This window comes from Pungitius pungitius, chromosome 14 (assembly GCF_949316345.1).
Source record: "Pungitius pungitius chromosome 14, fPunPun2.1, whole genome shotgun sequence".
NCBI classification, from domain to species: Eukaryota; Metazoa; Chordata; class Actinopteri; order Perciformes; family Gasterosteidae; genus Pungitius; species Pungitius pungitius.
The window spans coordinates 8,124,022-8,142,149 of NC_084913.1; the positions used below are offsets into that span (position 1 = coordinate 8,124,022).

At 42.2% G+C, this 18,128-nt stretch overlaps 2 protein-coding genes across 3 annotated transcripts; both read right to left on the bottom strand.

The window, feature by feature from the left end:
• Positions 1–2,169: 2,169 nt before the first annotated feature.
• On the bottom strand, positions 2,170–12,446 carry LOC119227887 (doublecortin domain-containing protein 2C). Its single transcript, XM_037487074.2, is given in 10 exon segments — positions 2,170–2,259; positions 5,164–5,292; positions 5,586–5,686; positions 6,953–7,082; positions 10,524–10,573; positions 10,669–10,844; positions 11,372–11,503; positions 11,637–11,710; positions 11,833–11,884; positions 12,163–12,446. Coding segments are annotated over 10 exon segments (1,218 nt in total).
• Positions 12,447–14,306: 1,860 nt separating this feature from the next.
• colec11 (collectin sub-family member 11) lies at positions 14,307–16,839 on the bottom strand. Of its 2 annotated transcripts, none has more exons than XM_037486841.2 (7): positions 16,738–16,839; positions 16,143–16,290; positions 15,983–16,054; positions 15,499–15,570; positions 15,361–15,414; positions 15,148–15,243; positions 14,307–15,007 (listed from the first exon to the last, which is right to left on the bottom strand). In XM_037486841.2, the coding sequence occupies exons 2-7, from the start codon at positions 16,261–16,263 to the stop codon at positions 14,598–14,600; spliced, it is 825 nt and encodes a 274-aa protein (XP_037342738.2). In that variant the 5' UTR covers positions 16,264–16,290; positions 16,738–16,839; the 3' UTR covers positions 14,307–14,597. The 2 variants fall into 2 exon arrangements, with proteins under 2 accessions (XP_037342738.2, XP_037342740.2); XM_037486843.2 differs by having other exon boundaries at positions 14,308–14,989.
• Between the last annotated feature and the right edge of the window lie 1,289 nt (positions 16,840–18,128).

Below are 18,128 nucleotides of genomic sequence, written 5' to 3' on the forward strand. Positions count from 1 at the left end.
ACATTTGATTACTTTAGTGTCGCAAATATGACAAATCTCTTTGTGGATGGATATAATGAGCACTTGAAATCTGCACTAAGCTTCTGTAATGTTGTAATGATGTAAAGGTTGTTCCAACGTGTACTATACAACAAGCCAAAAACGCGGCACAAGCAAAACTCCCATATGGCATGTGCTGAGCACTGTATGAATGTTGTGCATTATACATACCTTTCTATTGAATTTCATTTTCCTGCAAAAAAAACAAGACAGAAAGAAAATCATAGATATACATAAACAAAAAAAATATTATTCCAGAGTCAAACTATCCTTCTCACAAAATGTGTTGTTTTTGTCCCCGCCATGCGCTGCACTGGAAAACAATGACCTTTCAGTATATGACACAATTTTACTGTCGGTATAATACAGATGTGATTAACATAAATAAGACTTAAAGTCAAATAGGCGTAAAGGTCGTCATTCAGGACTAGACTTGGGTCCGCGAGGTGATTTACAACAACTTAATTTGACTGTAGGGTAATTTATCTGTGACGGAGCAAGCCATGCAACTCCCTGAATGTCTTGCGCACGAACAGGCGACAATATGCCTTGACTACACACATATCATTTCTACCCAATCAGTCAAGATGCTTTACAACTTCTGTCAGAGGCCCTAACAGTTCTCGTAAATTATAAGGCCATTGTACATGGTGCCAATAACTTCTGAAGGAGAATCTCCGCCGAACTGAACCCAGTGGTATCTCTCACTTTTACACATGAAAGTCAAGATGGAATACCTCGGATAAAGTATATGGAGGAGGTAAGGGAAGTACTTTGATGGTACATTTGCTTTAATAAGGCCTCCTATTTTCAATCAGCTGATAAATTCTTTTCAAGTATAAAAACTGGCCCAGATATTGACATTTAGATGCAAAGCAGGTGGCATGCAGGTTGGATTCAGTTAGCTTGCATTTCATTTCACATCCTCCCTTTACTACGGCTACGCCGAGTCTCCTGTTAAGCTCTGCATCTGTGCCACCTGCAGATAGAGTGGGACAGCTTGGAAATGTGAGGCAGCATTCATAAACAGCCTCAACAATATCATGTTATAGGAACAGATAAATGAGTACACGGCTTTGCGAGCCATAATGTGCTGTGATGGATTTCAAATGCCCCCTGCTGTGGCCATTGATATTCTGCAGGGAAATCATAGCCAGTAATAGATCATTGTATATTTTCTGCATCTCAACTTCTTCATCACAACTAGTGCTCTCAATATGAGGACAAATGAAAGAGAATGCATTTACGTAAAAAGAAAAAATCATGTGTTTGATGAAAAACAGTTGCTGCGAAGGGCTGTCTGCTATTTAACTTCATGAAAGTGAGGTAGGGAGTATGCTGTTAGCGCAGGATGCAGTGATTGTCCTGGTGTCACACCAACGGGGCAAACCTCTGATTGGAAGGCAGACGGTGATAACGATGTGCAACGATTCACATCCCGTTCCATTTAGTCTCTTTTGGAATTTCTGCAGGAAATAAATGCGAATTCTTGACTACTAAAGCCTATGTTTTGTAAGCAATTACTATGAAATTGCCTGAACCAGCAGAATGGCACAACCCAAAGAAAAAAATGAGAATGACAAGTTCACATCATTGCTTTGGTGTTTTTTAACACCCCCCCCCCTCCCCTCCGCCTCGATAATCAAATGTGTATAGCACTTATTTCATATTTTGTCAGATGTGTTCTTCTTTAGATCAATAAAATAAAAGCCAGACCATGCAATCCTACTTAGAGTAAGAAGTCATGGTGGGGAAGTAAAATGGATTTTCATAAGGATTTTCATTGTAACAGGGGAATTACAAACGACATGGGAAATATAAAGAGCGGTGAATAATCCCTGGCTCTCAGCATGGCACACCTTGATGTGCAGGTGCCTTTAATACAGGAATAAGTCATCTGAGATTGGGAAAGGCACAAAAAAAAAAACCACTCGACCAGATGGTCTCCATAAACCATGGCGTAAAGCTCTCCCAGATGTTGAGAGGTGGTTGCGGATCCGGTGACATGCGATGTGAGGGAGGAACTGGTAATGCAGAGTGTATTAGTGGTCTCTTTATGGGTGCATTAGGTGCTGCGGAGGGGAACGCGGGGGGCCGCCGCCACTGCTGCCAGTGAGCTACTACCAGGTTTTATGCTTTGATGAACCTACCCTTGAAAAACCGGCGCACCCGTGACTGTATTCCGCCGAGCCTGGAACATGCCTCCATCGCTTCGGCCTCCTGGAAAACATAAATCAGTTTCTCATATCATCATCTAGTCACATTCAATGCATGTGCCGCTCTGATCGGTAAATCTGCCAGGTTTCTCTCCTTTTAGTGATATATCAGGTTCGTATTACTCCCCCACGTGTGCAGTAAATCTCTGACAAAAGCAAAAGTTTCTTAAAACTCTAAGACAAATCGGCATGAAGCAGCAAACAGTTACAGAAGGTGGAGAAGCAGCTCAGTCTAGGATGCCTCGGCACTGAAAGCTTCAGCGCATTTTTAAGTGTCATCTCTCTTCTTACCGCTAAACAGTGGCCCAGGCGGGAGACCAGAATAAATTTCCCCAGTTCATTGTCCCCGCTGAGGACTAGCAGAACATCTCAGTCTGATTAATGGCTGTACACTGTCTAATGAACAGTAATTGAATGGTATAATGCAGTAGGTCCTTAAAAGCCCAGAGGAGTCGTCTTCCTCTGCCTGGCTCTCTGGAAATGTAAGGCGGTGACATTGTCTAGAGTTGATTATAGTTGACCTTGCATGGGGAGAATGGGGCCTTTGAAATGGCTAACCTAAGCTTCAGGGAATAGGAGCACGGAAAAACAGCTGAAAGACAAATGAAATGGACTTGCATTGGAAAAGGAGAGGAATGGATCAATGCAGCGCTCAATAATGATTCGATTCTTTATCACAAAATTCTTAAGAAGAGGAAGACAATTGATCAAACATCCCTACTTATATTGACATTTCTAACAATATTAATTAGGAAAAATGCTTAGCTCACTGGTAGATAAATCAGCCAATATTGTTAAATCCAAACAAATGCTTTGGAAATGGCAACAAATGGCAAGTGTACCCTTGTCCGTGTTTCCTCAAAGTGTATGACATCTTCAACATGGCCCGAGTCCCCCCTCATAAAATCAATCAACTCCTTAACAGAGTGCACTCTAAAGGAAAACCCAACCTTCAGAAAGCAGAACAAAAGTCGGCCATGTGATTATAAGAAAGGCTTTGATAAATGTGCATCGGGCTCCGGTCCGCCATCCTTCGCTCTCCTCCACTGATAGCCCGCCTTCACTCCCAGCGGACATCTCCACTTGGCAGAGATGCTGAATCTCGTTATTCTTTATTTGGCCTGGACCACACAGGTCAATATCACACATACACACACACAACTGCCTCATCGGTGTAACGTCTGTAAATGTATTCACTATTTAAATTCACTGCAATAAATCATTTAAAGCTTGGGCTGAAAATGTAATCATGTAATTGAATTTGGTCATCAATATCTACTATATAGATGCACATATATGCATTTCGCAAGCACATTTGAGCGGCGGAGTGGGAGGAAATCTGTCTGAACTCAGCTCAAAGTATGAGTCATAGCAGTGCAGTTATCCCTTATTATTATTCACGACCCTCTAAATGATGAGGCTGCCGAAAACGAGACAGCGACAGTCTGTTTGGACTCAGAGGGAAAATCGGCGAGTTTGCATCAATGATGGTTTGACTTTATGTTTGGTCAAGTCTCACCTGCAGTATCGATATTCCTGGTCTGATGGGAACTTAAATCAATTCATTGGAAACAAGTCAAAATTGTCCGAAAATTAAAAGGTGTGATCAAAAGTGGTCGCTTTACTTTAAATAAAAGTTTTGTTAAAAGTAGTTTGAGACTGTCTTAAACTTTGTGCAAATGCAATTTCGACTGGTCTAGCGTAAGCTGAAACTAAATCCTAAAGATGTTTTCTGGCATGAGGTTTTGCACATGAGAGCTTGTAGGAATCCCACCTTTCCTAATGGCAGCCTTCATTAGCTAACAAATCACATCGTGCCGGGCAAGATGATTATTGCAAAAGCTGGCTAAGTTTGTAGCAGGGATTATTTCATTTTATTTTTTTTATATTATCTGATGGTCTTTCCCCTGCAATCCATAGCCAATCTGATTCAGCAACATTTCTCGATGAGTAAAAGTGATAAGTAATGAATTAAGCTATTGATGAGGTCTTTAGCCTGGGTCATAACTGGCCCCCAGAAGTCAATAATTACTCCGATAAGAATATCTTTATTGCAAAAGTGCAAACGGCAGCAAACTTCACCACACCAAAACATTCCCCTATGGTGTAATTGCCACTGCTTGAAATGATAGTTTTCATTAAAACAAAATGTTCAAGGTTATTGATTGCTTAAATAAGACTCAATATCTTCTCATTTCAAAGCTGAATGAAATTGCTTGGAATAGTAATATCAGCCAACTATTGTGCGCATTCATCACAGTTATGCTGCTTCATTCTGCCGTCCCTCCAGGATTATTAGAGCAAAATAAGTGTATTTAAATGAATGTAACGTCTAGGAACCACAGATCCATGCAAAAACATCTGTATACACAGCGCAGGCCCACTTCATCATTGGGAACGTACACAATCACCAGAGTCAAATACATCAAATACAACTACACTCGGTTTATGGAGCTCTACTCTAATCACGGACCCACACTTCTATGTCATTTCTAAGCGTGGTGCTGCGATACACAGATTATCGGAGACCCCGGATAAGCTCTGTAAACTATACAGTCACATGAAGTTGTACCTGGGGCTGAGGGGTCTTCAATCTTGTGCCTCCAGCAGCAGTAGTGTGCCCCGTGCCTGGGTCTCCTTGGCGCGCAGAAAGGCTGCGCTGGATAAACACACATTTCACATTACACAGGGAATCAGAGACACTCAAATTAGACAAAAGTAGAGTTGCTTGAAGCAGGTCTGCTTGTTGCTTTTGCAATTATGGGAATGCTGATCACCTAATTGCTGTTTTGACCGTTATTATGTGCCCCTATACAAAGGCAAATTGGAAAATTGGACATCATTATTAAGTTAAAATGAAGTTAACGTGAAATAATAACTAAAGAAACCTCATAATAAGGGACCTTACATTTTTCCTGGAACTTGCGGACAAAACCCTCGGAAGAAACAAGCTGTTTGAACCACGCCGGGAGGCCTCGCGGGGACTCGCAGAGCGGCTGCCATCCACACACTCCTCGTCAACCATCTTGGCCTCGACCTGCAGGGAGCGAGAAAACAAGATCCCCGTTGGCTTACAGCGTACTATACTGCTGCATCGATTGTGCTAGATATTTAGGAGTTTATGCAATCTGAGCCTTCGGCCAACCTTATTCTGAAAAGAAAAGGATGTTGCACTATGCTAGACGTGCATTCTCAATTATCAGAATAAAACAGATACACAAAGACTCTAATCAACTCTTACTTCTTGCCGGATAAATAGGACCAAACTGTTGAAAGGTTGTATGCTAAATACCTCTCCGGGTCGCAGTGCAGTATGGCCTTGTGTTCTACCTGATCAATAGGCAGGTCTGCCTTCAACTGGCCGTCTTCCTGCACCTCCGTTGCTCCTGCCAGCTCACTTCTTTTGTTTTGTGCATTGAACACGCTGCCCTCTGAGAAAAGTGATTAATCACAATTACCTCATCGGCTGGCAGTCCCCGTCTCATTCTTGTGCACACCCATTCTCTCCCTCTCTATACCCCTCCATCCCTCACTGCCCTCTCCCTTTGCCTCTCCTGTTCAACTCCACAAAAGATCAATGTTGCTGTCAAGCCATTTATTTATTTAGAGTGGTCCGACAGACGGAAAGGGCCACAGAAAGCCACAGCTGCCCTGCCACAAATATGGTCAGCAAGCGTGAACTTTCAGTCGAGGGTTAGTTCCTGACAGGGAGAGGTTGCTCTTGATGCATGTGGGGAATCGCTTATACGGACACGTCACACTGTTTTCCTTGGTAAACAAACTCCTATTTCTCTGGGGCTGCTGGATGGGGTGGAATGTCAATAATTAAACACACTATTGAGCTTGAATCAACTTCAATAGCCTTGAGTAATTTGATTTAAATAATGAATAAAAAAGCATGGAGGATTAATCAGTGATAAGACAAAGGGAAGGATAGAAAATGTAGGTGGTTGACACCCAGATGGAGCTTATAGCTACAAAATATATAAACGTCTTTTAAGTTATGGATTCACCATATGATGCTACGAAGGGTTCTAATCTTTATTTGAACTCTAAGGTGTTTTGTGCAAGAAAATCGCTGTAATTTGATAATTAAGTGTCTTAAATGTGACCAGGGAAAGGCACTCTGGCCAAGCAAAAAACATCATCATCATCATCATGAGCACAGCATGGGAAAGTCAAACATATAAAAGGAATAGTAGGTTTCAAATTGTGGCAATCAGCGCTTCTGTGGTACAGTACAACAAGCTTTTCTGGATACATAATGAACAAAATTGCATGATTGAATTAATCTATGATTTAAGCACCCTTGACGATGTTTGAAGTCTTGTTCTGTTTAATATTCACAGGGAAGACTGGTGATTATTTCAGTGAGCGAAGGGCTGGTTTCTGTTTGGAAAAAAACAGGTTGACGATCCCAAGAAAGCTCCTTCACCCGCTCACCGTAAGTAGTGTGTCACATATTTCCTCACATACAAACCACAGAGGAATATATAATGGTGAACAAGCCCCATGTGTGTCAAAATGTACCCTCCCCATGCACAAACGTACTGTTACCACTTCCATACAAATTGGTCAACAGGATATTGCCTTAGCGGGAAAGGAGGTGTTGGAGGGGAAAAAGCACGAAGAGGACAGGGGGGGCGGGGGGGGGGCCTGGGGAGGGGGAGAGGTTTCTATAAAATTGCTCTGCTTACCCCATGTGGAGGAGAGAACTGGGTTCCTGGACACCTGCTCCTGTTGTTTGGTTGTGTTGTGTTGGGCTTCTTTCTCCATCTGGCCCCTGGCTGTGTGCTCAAGGTCCTCTCTAAAGCCTGTGTGAGCAAACTACATGAAGAGACGGAAGAGAGGAGGGAATCAGGGGGCACAGATTAAGGCGTATTCCCTCAGATATCTGTGATTCATCATCCACTTTTTTTTTCTGTTGTAAAGAGGAAGAAAACAAAAAGACAAAACACATCAGGGCAAAACTTGTTTCTCTGGTCTTTTCTTTACATTTTACATTGACCTCAATTTTTCATGAGCTGATATCCTTTGTAGCTCCCCCGTGACTCCTACTGTATTGAATTCATCTGGTTCCAATACATCCCGTGCACAACCTATCAATCACTAGGGAGTGTGGCAAACTAATCATTTATTGATGAGAAAGGGCAGCCATGAATTTCTAACTGCATTTGTCTTATTTATCAAGCCAGATCAAACAATGAAAATCCAAACAAGCTTAAAAGGGAAAGGAGGGAGTCGCAGGGAATAACTTATTCCTCAGTAGTAGACAGCAGAAGGTTATTGATGGAGAAGGGGGGGGGGGGGGGGGCAGTGCTTTAGACTTAGTAGCATGGTGGGAGAGAGAGAGAGAGAGAGAGATAGCAGTGGGGCGAGTTCAGAGAGATGTTCAGACAGCAGGGCACACATCTGAATTAATGCTTCCACAAAAGGCAATTTTCTCCTCACAGGCTCCTCATCCGCTCTGTAGGTAGCAAGGTGAGGTATGTCTCCCTTACAGAGGCACAGAGCAGGATGGAGCAGACTTAATGTGTCTTTGCTGCGGCTGCCTGGATGGATCCCTGGGCTGGCTCAGGGGATAGTGTAGTGATCTCAGGCTTCCACCAGAATACACTTCTGGCAATGGTGTTTGCAAGCTTACTAACATGGCCTCTAGGGGGGAAAGCGAGCGTTGTTTCTTCACTTGTTTGCTTTGTTTAAATGCAGACAGAGGCAAAGTCTGTGGATATTCTTTTGAATTTCTACAGCCGTTGGTGGGCCAAAGAGAGAAAAAACAACAAAAGCGAGAGTTAAGTTCGCCTGGTGCGTTAGGCGAAGGAGAGTTGAAACAGAGTTCACACTCCATCGCCGCAGTGTCCACACATCCACACGAGATCAAAGACAGAGGAGCAGCGGCACTGTCGCAGTTGCAAATTTACAGTTTCGTAACCGCGATGTGGGGCAACTTCTCCACAAAGTTCAAAATCATGTATCAAAATACATCGGGGCAATCCAAAATGTAGCAGCTTGTTTTGCATGTTTACAGCCCGGTGGTGAGATGTAAATAGATCTTATTCAAATCAACATTAGTTATATCAAGACCGTCTCACTCGGGGAGGGGAAAGCAGAGGACGAGGGGCGACCGCGCAGCCAGCGGAGAGTACGGCAACGAGCGTGGAAACGCGGCGGTGGGAAAGCTGAGGTCATCTCGCCTCTTGTTCTGCGTTACGCATCCACAGTGCCGCGTCCTGTGGGAGCCGCCAACCGTGTGCATCAAGGGGGCCCCCGGAGAGAGACCGTGGGAGGGAGAGGGGGGGATGGAGTAAGTGTGAACGGGGCTCAGGAGGACCGAGCAAAAAAACAAACAAAACAGGTGGCCCTCCCAAGTGGCAGAGGACGGGAGTCAGCATGAGGACAGGGTGATATGATAGCCAGGGGGGGATACAGGGGGGCGGGAGAGAAACCGATTGGACCGGACCCTGGCTGTGGTATCAGTAGGAGCCACTCCCTGGTTCCCGGGTCCTCTGTGACCAGACGTGCTGGCAGCGGTGAGGGGTTATGGCCGTCCACAGGGCATTGCTACTTCCCCCTCAGCGATGACATCATATCGGAAGCAGGCGGAGGGACGGAGAGCAGCAGCAGCAAGTCATCGCTGATGTCAGGGAGAGTGCAGCTATTAAAAAAGGTTTAGTCAGCCTTTTTCTGGGCTGTTTTCACCGGATGCTTCTTGTGAAGTACAAGTGAAGCCCGATCGCTCCGCTCATTATTATCACTGTAATATGAAAGCACTTCGCTTTGATACACATCATTATTCTCTTTTTCTCTCTGCGTTCCTCCCCCTCCCCTATTAATCTTCTCGTTATGCGACGCCTACCTCAAAAGTTTCTACCTCAGGGAGTCTGTGAACACCTAACTCAGCGTGTATGAGCTCGCTCCCGATGAGGAACCGGCGTGCTGGAGAGTTTGGAGGTTTAGACTTCAGCGGTTGCTCCAGACCAGATGTCCCAGGGCCGAAGGACACGGTTCCCATGCCGCAAGGTTGCAACAGCAAGGTTACATTTTACGCAGCCTCTGCGAGCATGTTTAAAGGATCTTCTTTTTTTTTTTTTTTTTTTTTTACAGGCATTTCAAAACCAGACCGCTGTTGTTTTGTGAGGTCAAACTGAAATTAATGACGGACATGACCCCATAAATGTGTGTGTAATCATCAGCAACCGACTCAGCCGACAGATCAAGAGGGAGCAGAAGATTTTTGTCACATGAATCTTTTCACCTTTGAATGGTCCTTATTAACTGGTCAAATCATGTTTACAGATTCATGAGGGTTCAGACACAGGGAGGAGGAGGAGGAGGAGGGAGTAAAATGCGGCAGCATCGAGTCCATTGAATGACTAATGCTACGATGAGACGGTGGCTGCAAACCACAGCCATAACTCCGTCTCTGTCTCCACCTCATGGTGCTGTGTAAAATAACAAAAGACGTGGCCTTGGCATAGTTTGGCCAACGTGGTGGTTTTCATATAATATATAATATAATGTTTGGATGGAATCTTAAAGAAAACAAAATATTTTGTTTCCTCAACATAATCATAAATATTCATTGTGAGTATAATGCAGTCAGCCACAGATACAGCTAGGGACAAAGCATGGGGATATTTTTCTCTATCTGAAAAATGGGCATCTGCCACAGCACCGTCATCTTTCATGGTTTAGAACAATCTGATGTCTGACACATCACGCACAGCCCCCCGTCTCCACCTCTACTTGCTGAGTTGGCATGTTCTCGTCTTCACCGTGTGATTTGGTGTTCAGCTCGGCCCCACCGCGTCGCAATCCTCATATGGATTCAAAGCACTTCACTGTCTACTTAATCACAATACAAATTGTCCCGGTTCTGGTTTGAATAAGAGTTTTTTTTTTTTTTTTTTTCACTCAGTGAAGTCCCCCTGGTGTATGTGATCTGTCTATGAGGCTCACTGCACTTGATCAAGTGGGCCAGCCTTTCTCTTTGGGGATTACCCATCAAAGTTGAAAGCAAACGTAACTCAATGCCTCCCGCAGACAGTGATTGATGATCGCGCTGTTTCATAACGAAATGCACTCCCACAACAAGTCTCACACGTGGGGAATGTTAATTGAAATGCTGTGTGTTCAAAGATACGCTTTACAACGATGATACAACCAAGGTGTTTACAGCGATAAACCGAGGGGAATTTAGGGGGGTGGGGGGGAAGTAAACAACCAGATGGCAAGCTGCACCCAACCCTGAAGCAAAGATTACCTCACCTTATCCTTTGGGTGGCTTGTCTTTTTAACCACCGGCAGTATGTCATTGCTGCAAGGGGGAAAAAGGAAACTTAAGTGGATGAGGATGTTTTTTGCCGATCAAAATAACGATCCTGTGCTTCAAATTATGTTGATGAAATATTTGAAAATCATTAGGTGTTATACCCTTCGACCACGTTATTTTTCCTTATACGATCGTTGAAGGGGATGCAGTGAACATATGGGAGATTTTGAAACTTTTTGGCACCAACTGCAACGTAGTAGCGGTTGTTCTCCAGTTCAGCGAGGTCGGAGACAGGGCGCCCATCTAATGTACAAAGCCTGGGAATGCCCATAGAGAAAGTTCTGTGAATTGTAGCAACGCGATTGTCAACCATGCATATAAATATCTGTATTCTTGATTGAAAAAAAGATGCCTCCGATGTTGTTGGGTGGTTTTATTGTAAGCCAACATTCATCAAAGCACTATTTTTGGACACAATAGTTTTGGAACTCTTGTGCGCCCATCACAACCGGACCTCGCCCAAATCACTAATTAATTGGAACAATCTTTCCATTGTACTAGAATGTGCTAGCATTTAAAAGCTTCAAGCAATCATATTTGCCAAATCTAGATAAGAGGAGCTGCCAGAGAATGAGGACTCCGTACTTAAAATGAGAACTGTAAAAAGGATAGAACGCTCTGGTGAGTTCACAAAATGGCTTTGGTCATGATGCAGCCTTTAAAAAGGGAAAAACAGCACAACACAACACTACACTAATTAGATATCCAACATATCCTTTGCTTGCTGTCACTGGTAGATGACTAATGTCAGTTCATAACATTCTTTTACATTGTCAGACATCACCTGTACACGGCACCAGTCCGAAGACGCACTTTCTCCGTGACCATGGCTAAAACACTTTCCCAGCTTCTCAGAGTATATTTTGGGATCCGTATTCGAACAGGATCAACCGATAAATTGCCGTTGATGAAAACACTATGAGAGACAAAAAAAACAAAGAAGACAAAGAAATCTGCCTTTAGTAGCTAAAAATACAACATAGCAAAGCAAAGACTATTGCCCTCTTCTACATGAGGGTAGCTTTGAAAATGTTCAAATCAACACTCACTTTATGGTGCATGACTCTTTAATTCTCCCAAAGCGTGCAGGAGCTACTATTCTGCTGTGAACAACGGGACGAATCTGAAAATGTCAAAACCAAGAGTCAATGGTGAATAAGGAATGAGTGTGTCTGCGTAATAACAGGACGTTTGACTTTATGATGACATTTTGGCTCTAAACGTCATGAAAAAAAATTGGCTTACCTGTTCTTCTTTCATAGTTTCTGGCTTCTTGGTTGTTGCTATCTTACAATAGCTGGAAGGTGATAAATAATGTAAATTAATCAAACCCTAAGATCCCGTGAGCTGTAAGTACTGATGGAATGCTAACTAGACTATGGTGTCAGTTCACCGCGCATTAAAATGCAACAGGTGAACCCGGCATTTAGGCTTTATTTAAGAGCACTGAATGAATACGGAGTAAGAACCTCCAACCAACCTCCATGTCACTGTTGTTGTTGTTGCTGTACACGTTGTTTGCGTTTACCTGTAACGTTACACAGTAAAACACACGTCTTCCAGCGTGGTACCTACTCAAGTCTTTTGAACTTCTCATTTCCGGCCGCGACGTAGACCCCCCGGTGCTTCAGGTCGTCCAGGCCGTGGACCCTGTGGCCCTCCGTGGGCGTGTGCAGCCTCCTCACGGCGCCGAACGGAGCCGCGAGCTCCTCGGTCAAAGAGGTCAAAAAGTTGTCAAAGGTCGAGAGGTGGCGCGGGTTCAGGACCCGTTTTTTCCCGGTGAAAAAGGCGTCTCCGTTCTTGTAGACAACGATGGTCTTGGTCGGCGGGAGACGAGCTCTCCCCGCCCGGTCTTGCATGGTGAGCGTTGGGCAACAGGTGCGAGGTTGAGTTTTAGCGAACAGTTAGTTCAAACGACACGACAAGAACAATGGCGCCAGTGATTAGGCGTCAAGAGTAAATGTGACACCGGGTGGTGTGTGTGAAGCGTCCGGAGACGGAATCTGATATGGATACCGCTCATTTCACGTACACATCCGTTCGTGTCGATGTCCGCTAATGTTTGTTGTGTATTTGTACGTGACGTTAGATAACGTTAATGCAGAATTTATCTCTCAAAAGGATTTTGTTTCCATGGCAACCAATAGGGGAAAACGCGTCGGTTAGATCACGTATAGTTTGGCTATATTAATTTAAGCACACTAAAGAATGCTGTACACGCATTTGTTCATACTATTGTTATTATTCAGTAGTGTTAGAATAATTATTAATTTTGGTAAAAATTGATGTCTTTAGCGTTGACTTTTAATTATCTTTTAAAACTTGCTGATATATTTTATATCCACTAATATGTGGACATCATAGCTTATTCAGTTGGCATACATTTCACCCCTCCAAAAATCCACTTTCCTTTGAGCACATTTACCAAAAACTAACAGGTGACTTCTGTACAGCTCATGTTATTTCCTCAACTCTGAAAGACAATTTACACTTTACTCCATTTAGGTGGGTGAGCTAAAACACCACAACTACAGTCGGAAAATGACATTTCCACAGTGGATATTGATTGAGTGAATATATGATTCAACATTCTTCTTTTTTTTAAATATGTATTTCCATGCATTGTAGCCATATCTCATTTGGCAGGCCACAGATAATCTGCCAGTGTTTGACAGAGCTGTCCAAATTGTTTACCACAAATGTAACCAGAGATTGCACTAACAACAATGGAACCGTATTGGTTTATGCCAGACAACTCCTGGTCAATTAAATGCATAATTCATCTCGGCATTAATTATTCATGTCTTAAGGGACTGGTCCTGTGCTTTATTGGGAGAACTGCATCATGCATATTCAAATTCCTCTTTCTGGAGAGACTCCAGGGACCCAAGATATCATTTTAGCTGGGATACTTCCAAAAACACAATAGTAGCCAGGGCTGTAAGACAACTTCAATTAATCAAACAACTAGACCACAGAGGATTTTCCAATATTAAAACATAATTAACCTGGGGTATATTCCTTGTTTTTGTCATTGATCCAACAAGGTGATGTCATATTGTTACCGACTGTAATGTATTTATTATTATTCTACTCTTGTGTTTAGAAAATGCATTATTTTTGAATAATATATAGTATACCAGTCAAAGGTTCATTTAAATTGAATGAGAAAGTGTGTCCAAACCTTTGACTGGTATAAACGTGTGACAGCAGAATGGTCCGTTTTAACTTGGTATAATTTCTTTAGTCCACAATATCAGATTTTACAAATTGCTTAAGATGGATTCAAACATTTTCCCAATGAAATGTTAATTGAGAGAAATCAACAACAATCAGTCAAAGAAAATATCCCTCAAAAAACAAATCAAAGGAGATTTTTAGTGTACACAATTTGTGGACAGGTTTTAAACAGGAGCATCTGTCTTCACAAAGTACATTTCCTACAGGGACTGTGGAGACTGGTTCATTCTGTCGGGACGGACACTTGAACTCAGCCAGCCTTATTATTGGATCTCAGTTTGATTCGCCTGCTGCAGATCAATGTGGACATAGCAGCGGGAGAACATAAGGCACAGACTGATTTTCTTTCTTTCTTTCTAAAATGATCAATGATTGTTTGGAATTTACAATAACAAGCACATAACTTATGATGTGAAAATAGATGTAAAATGCATATTGTATTAGATATTTGAATAACAGCACGCAACTGGAAATAAAATCTTTAATTTCATATTTTATGCACAAACATCCGTCTACATTTGCTTATTTGTCTCGTTTGTTGATGGCCCTGCTTGCTATTATTAATATTTATCTTTGGACATAAAACTCAACACAATGAAACGTTAATGAATCACAGAGTATGAGATTGAGGGTGCACTTGAAATGAGTAAATTCTCATAGAAAGAATGGCCTTATAGTGAGTAAACAATAAATATCTTATCAGGAAAAGTAAACAAGGGAGCATTTACACTTTTCAATATAACCTTTGCTTTGCCATCAGTAAACTGAACTCAGGCATTCTCCTTGTCGAATTCACAAACAAAATACATGGTGGGGTGGCACGCCACGTCAGTCCACTCCCCAGAGGCCACCATCTCAGCGCAGTCCTCGTCGTCATAGGCATTGTTGGGCTCCCCCTTTCTCCATTTGCTGAAGGTGGTCATGGCAGAGAGATCCACGTAGGTGAAAGAGCCCTCGCGGTGAAGGTCGTCGATGCCAATGTAGACTCTGCTCAGGCCCGCTTGGGTTATGTAGTCTGCAATGACCGCGTTGGCGCCCTCGTCTCTGGGCATGGCCAGGTGCCCTCCCCTGGTCTGACAGTAGCCCTCAGCGTCGGAGTAGCGTTTCTCCTCTTTGACCAACAGATAGACCTTACTCTCTGTCTCTTTTACGCCAGCAACAGCTGCAGGGGAGGGCAGTGCTGAAAAATGAGCACTTGTATTTCTACAAATTTCCCATTGACATGCGCACAATTTGCAGTTCTACGAGGATAACAAGGGAAGCAATGGCGGCGTTTTCAAAACATTATTGAAAAAGGCAATCCTAGAAGATCGATCATACCATTTTTGATGAATTTCAGTTCAGAGGAGAGCTGTGCCACAAGAATGTCCATTTCTCCAATCATCGTTCTCATTGGTGTGCACTCATATGGAACTCCTCATAAGGCAAAAAAAAATGTAAGGAATTACCACAGAGGCCATCTAATTATCCCTCGAATTTCATCAATTGTATTTCCATAATTGGTTTGACAAACTTAATAACATGGAATAATACCTGGATCTCCATTAGGGCCCTTTGTACCTGGATCCCCCATGGCTCCTTTTACCCCTGAGATTAAGAAAAAATTAAGAAAAAATAAACTACTTAGAAAACAACTACAACGAAAAGTACATTTCTGTATTTTTGGACTACCTTTCATTCCACTTGGGCCCATTTTCCCATAATGTCCCATTATGCCTTTCTGACCTTTAATTCCAGTTTGACCTGAAAAGAGAGCGATTGAACGGAAGCATTTTGTGACAATGCAATCTGTTTGAAAAGTCACATACCTCTTTGTTTTTTCACCCTTTAAAGAGCAAACATAGTCAATTGAAATTCTCAAACTTCTGCCATTGTGAAAACCCTTTGCTCCTCATTAAGGTCTTCAGTAAACACTTGTCCACAGCAGCGAACTCCCAAATCGCTTCTCCTCCAACCTCTCACCCAAATGTAAACACTCTGTGTGGATGTCCTGGCAGTGATGTAACAGTATATTATCAGCCTTACCAATGGGATCTTTACCCCAGATCTTTTTTGTTTTTTTGTTTTAGCTTAGTGATAGTACTAAAAAGAAGATGCGTAGAGGTTGGCTGCTTAATGTTGTCCTCTGCATTTAGAAATAAAATATATTCTATACCAATCCCTCCCGGTGGGCCGACTCTTCCTGGTCTCCCCGGTGCGCCTTTTTGACCCTTTTCTCCAGGTTCTCCTTTGGAAGAAAAACAAAATAATGAAGAAATGCAGATGGATTACATTATTTTATTTCCTCTGTATTGTGACTACGTATTATGACTTGCCTTTGAGTCCGGGGACAAGGATCTGAACAGTGCAGGACTCCTCTGTCAAGTGCTGTCCATTTGACAAACTCAGCACAGACATTATTATTATTATGGGAAATAACAGCTTCTCTCCTATCATCCTTTACATTGGCTGGTTGGAGTTATACTGAGGGAACAAGAGAGTTTAAGGTAAACACAAAACCGTTCACAAATCATCAGTTTTGCAGTCTACTAATTTCCTGAGAGAACATGTCCTGCTGCTATAAGTAAACATCTGCTTTTAATACCTTTAATAAATCACTAACGAAAAAGAGCCCTCTAAATAGCATAGTGTATTTCTCCTGAGAAACATTTAGAAGTTGCAGAAGAAAGAAAAAAAACGACCACACATTGAGAAATGAATTATGTGTTTTAGTACAATGAACACATTGTGGACAAATTAATGCAAGTTAGAAAAAGTTAGAAATGGACGAAACATACTGAATCACAGCTGCTGAAACCAGAACATTTTTCTTTTTTACAAACATGGAAAAATGAACGAACCCCTATAGAATAAAACAATGAATATCAGGGGTTAAACATTAATCTGTGTTTTAGAATCTTGCTTGCCTACCTGTGGAGGTGTTTTCAGACTAAAGTAGAGCCGTGTAGCCAGCGTGCAAAGACTTCCAGGAGCTTTCAGCACTGGTGGTCCTACAGAAACATTTCATGTTCTTCCACAGGCACCACAGAATGTTAGTGATAGGAAATGTGTAAACAGTTCACAGATAAAGTCCAAAGCAGCTGGGGCGCCACAGATAATTAGCTGGAAAAGAAGTCAAGTGATTGATAGTGGAGGGGCCCCATAAATACAATCACTCAACCTTAAGCTCTATCAGATATTTTTGCAGTGCCTGCAATGTCTACCATGTCATGTAATTCTCTTCAAATAATAATTCATGTTTATGAAAAACCTTTATAACAGGTTGAATATTGTATGCAAAATGCTCCCAAGCATTAAACTAAAATATAAGCATTTGGAATTTTGAATCAATCGGTTTATTTTTATTGACATTTCTGGGGGAAACTATAGGGCTACAGATGTATCTGTATACAGATGTGGGATACAGATGTATCTCATCTTATCTACTCTTCCCTCTTCTTTTCCACCTCCTTGTAAATAAGATCATTGGTTTGGGATGCGGCTTATTGAGGTAAAGGTCTGCTTATCCGCTTGGTGACCACCTGAGGGAGCAGTTGTTCAAGGTAGTGAAGTGGCGGACCTCTTCTGACCTGGATCCCTAAATGTACTATAAATATATAAGTTTATATATTTCTAGGTTTTTAATCCAAATATGGTCTTGTTCAAATGTAAATATTCACCAAATTGAGGATAGTGAATAGTTTGAAGAGTATTATACGTACTGTAGTGTAATTAATATATTAAATAAATATCAATCTGATATGGTCAAATGGTGCTTAACTGTGTCTTGTATATTATTTTGGAATTAAACATTCAGTCGGTTTTTCTAATCAGCGAACATGGTAGGTTTTACATGCTGTCATCTTGTGTTAGTAATAAAGTATTGTCCAATGCAGAAGTATCGAATATCCTAATTAGATTTAATAACCCAGTGTAGTTTTTCAATGCTGGATTGGATTTCTCCTTCAACTCCCCCCCAAAAAAAGTTTTAGTTACCTGCCTTTCAAATATTAATGACTCTTAAGGGCAACATGTGCTGTCTCTCGTTGAAGTTAGCGAATTTAAAGTCGGGGTGTGTGCTCAATTCATCCTCAATCTTCAAAAAAAACACTGTCTATTCTATGGCATGACTAACATTTCTCACGTTGACATTGTTAAATTCTATTATGTTGCAATAAGAAACTGTTATTTCCTCCTCTGCTTCACGGAGAGATTCCGTGGTGCTTCAGTAAAACAAGCCGACACAGGATCTTACGAGCAGCACCTCAACGCACCTTCAGCCGCGTATATACCGGGTGACGTCACCTGCGCTCACCGGAGCA

What these genes read in the sequence shown, in the direction of transcription:
- colec11 (XM_037486841.2), bottom strand. Translation starts at nt 16,263, where the DNA reads ATGATAGGAGAGAAGCTGTTATTTCCCATAATAATAATAATGTCTGTG. An exon ending in CCTTGTCCCCGGACTCAAAG is followed by an intron (nt 16,055 to 16,142) that starts GCAAGTCATAAT and finishes TTTCTTCCAAAG; the next exon opens with GAGAACCTGGAGAAAAGGGT. An exon ending in GGGCCCTAATGGAGATCCAG is followed by an intron (nt 15,244 to 15,360) that starts GTATTATTCCAT and finishes TTGCCTTATGAG; the next exon opens with GAGTTCCATATGAGTGCACA.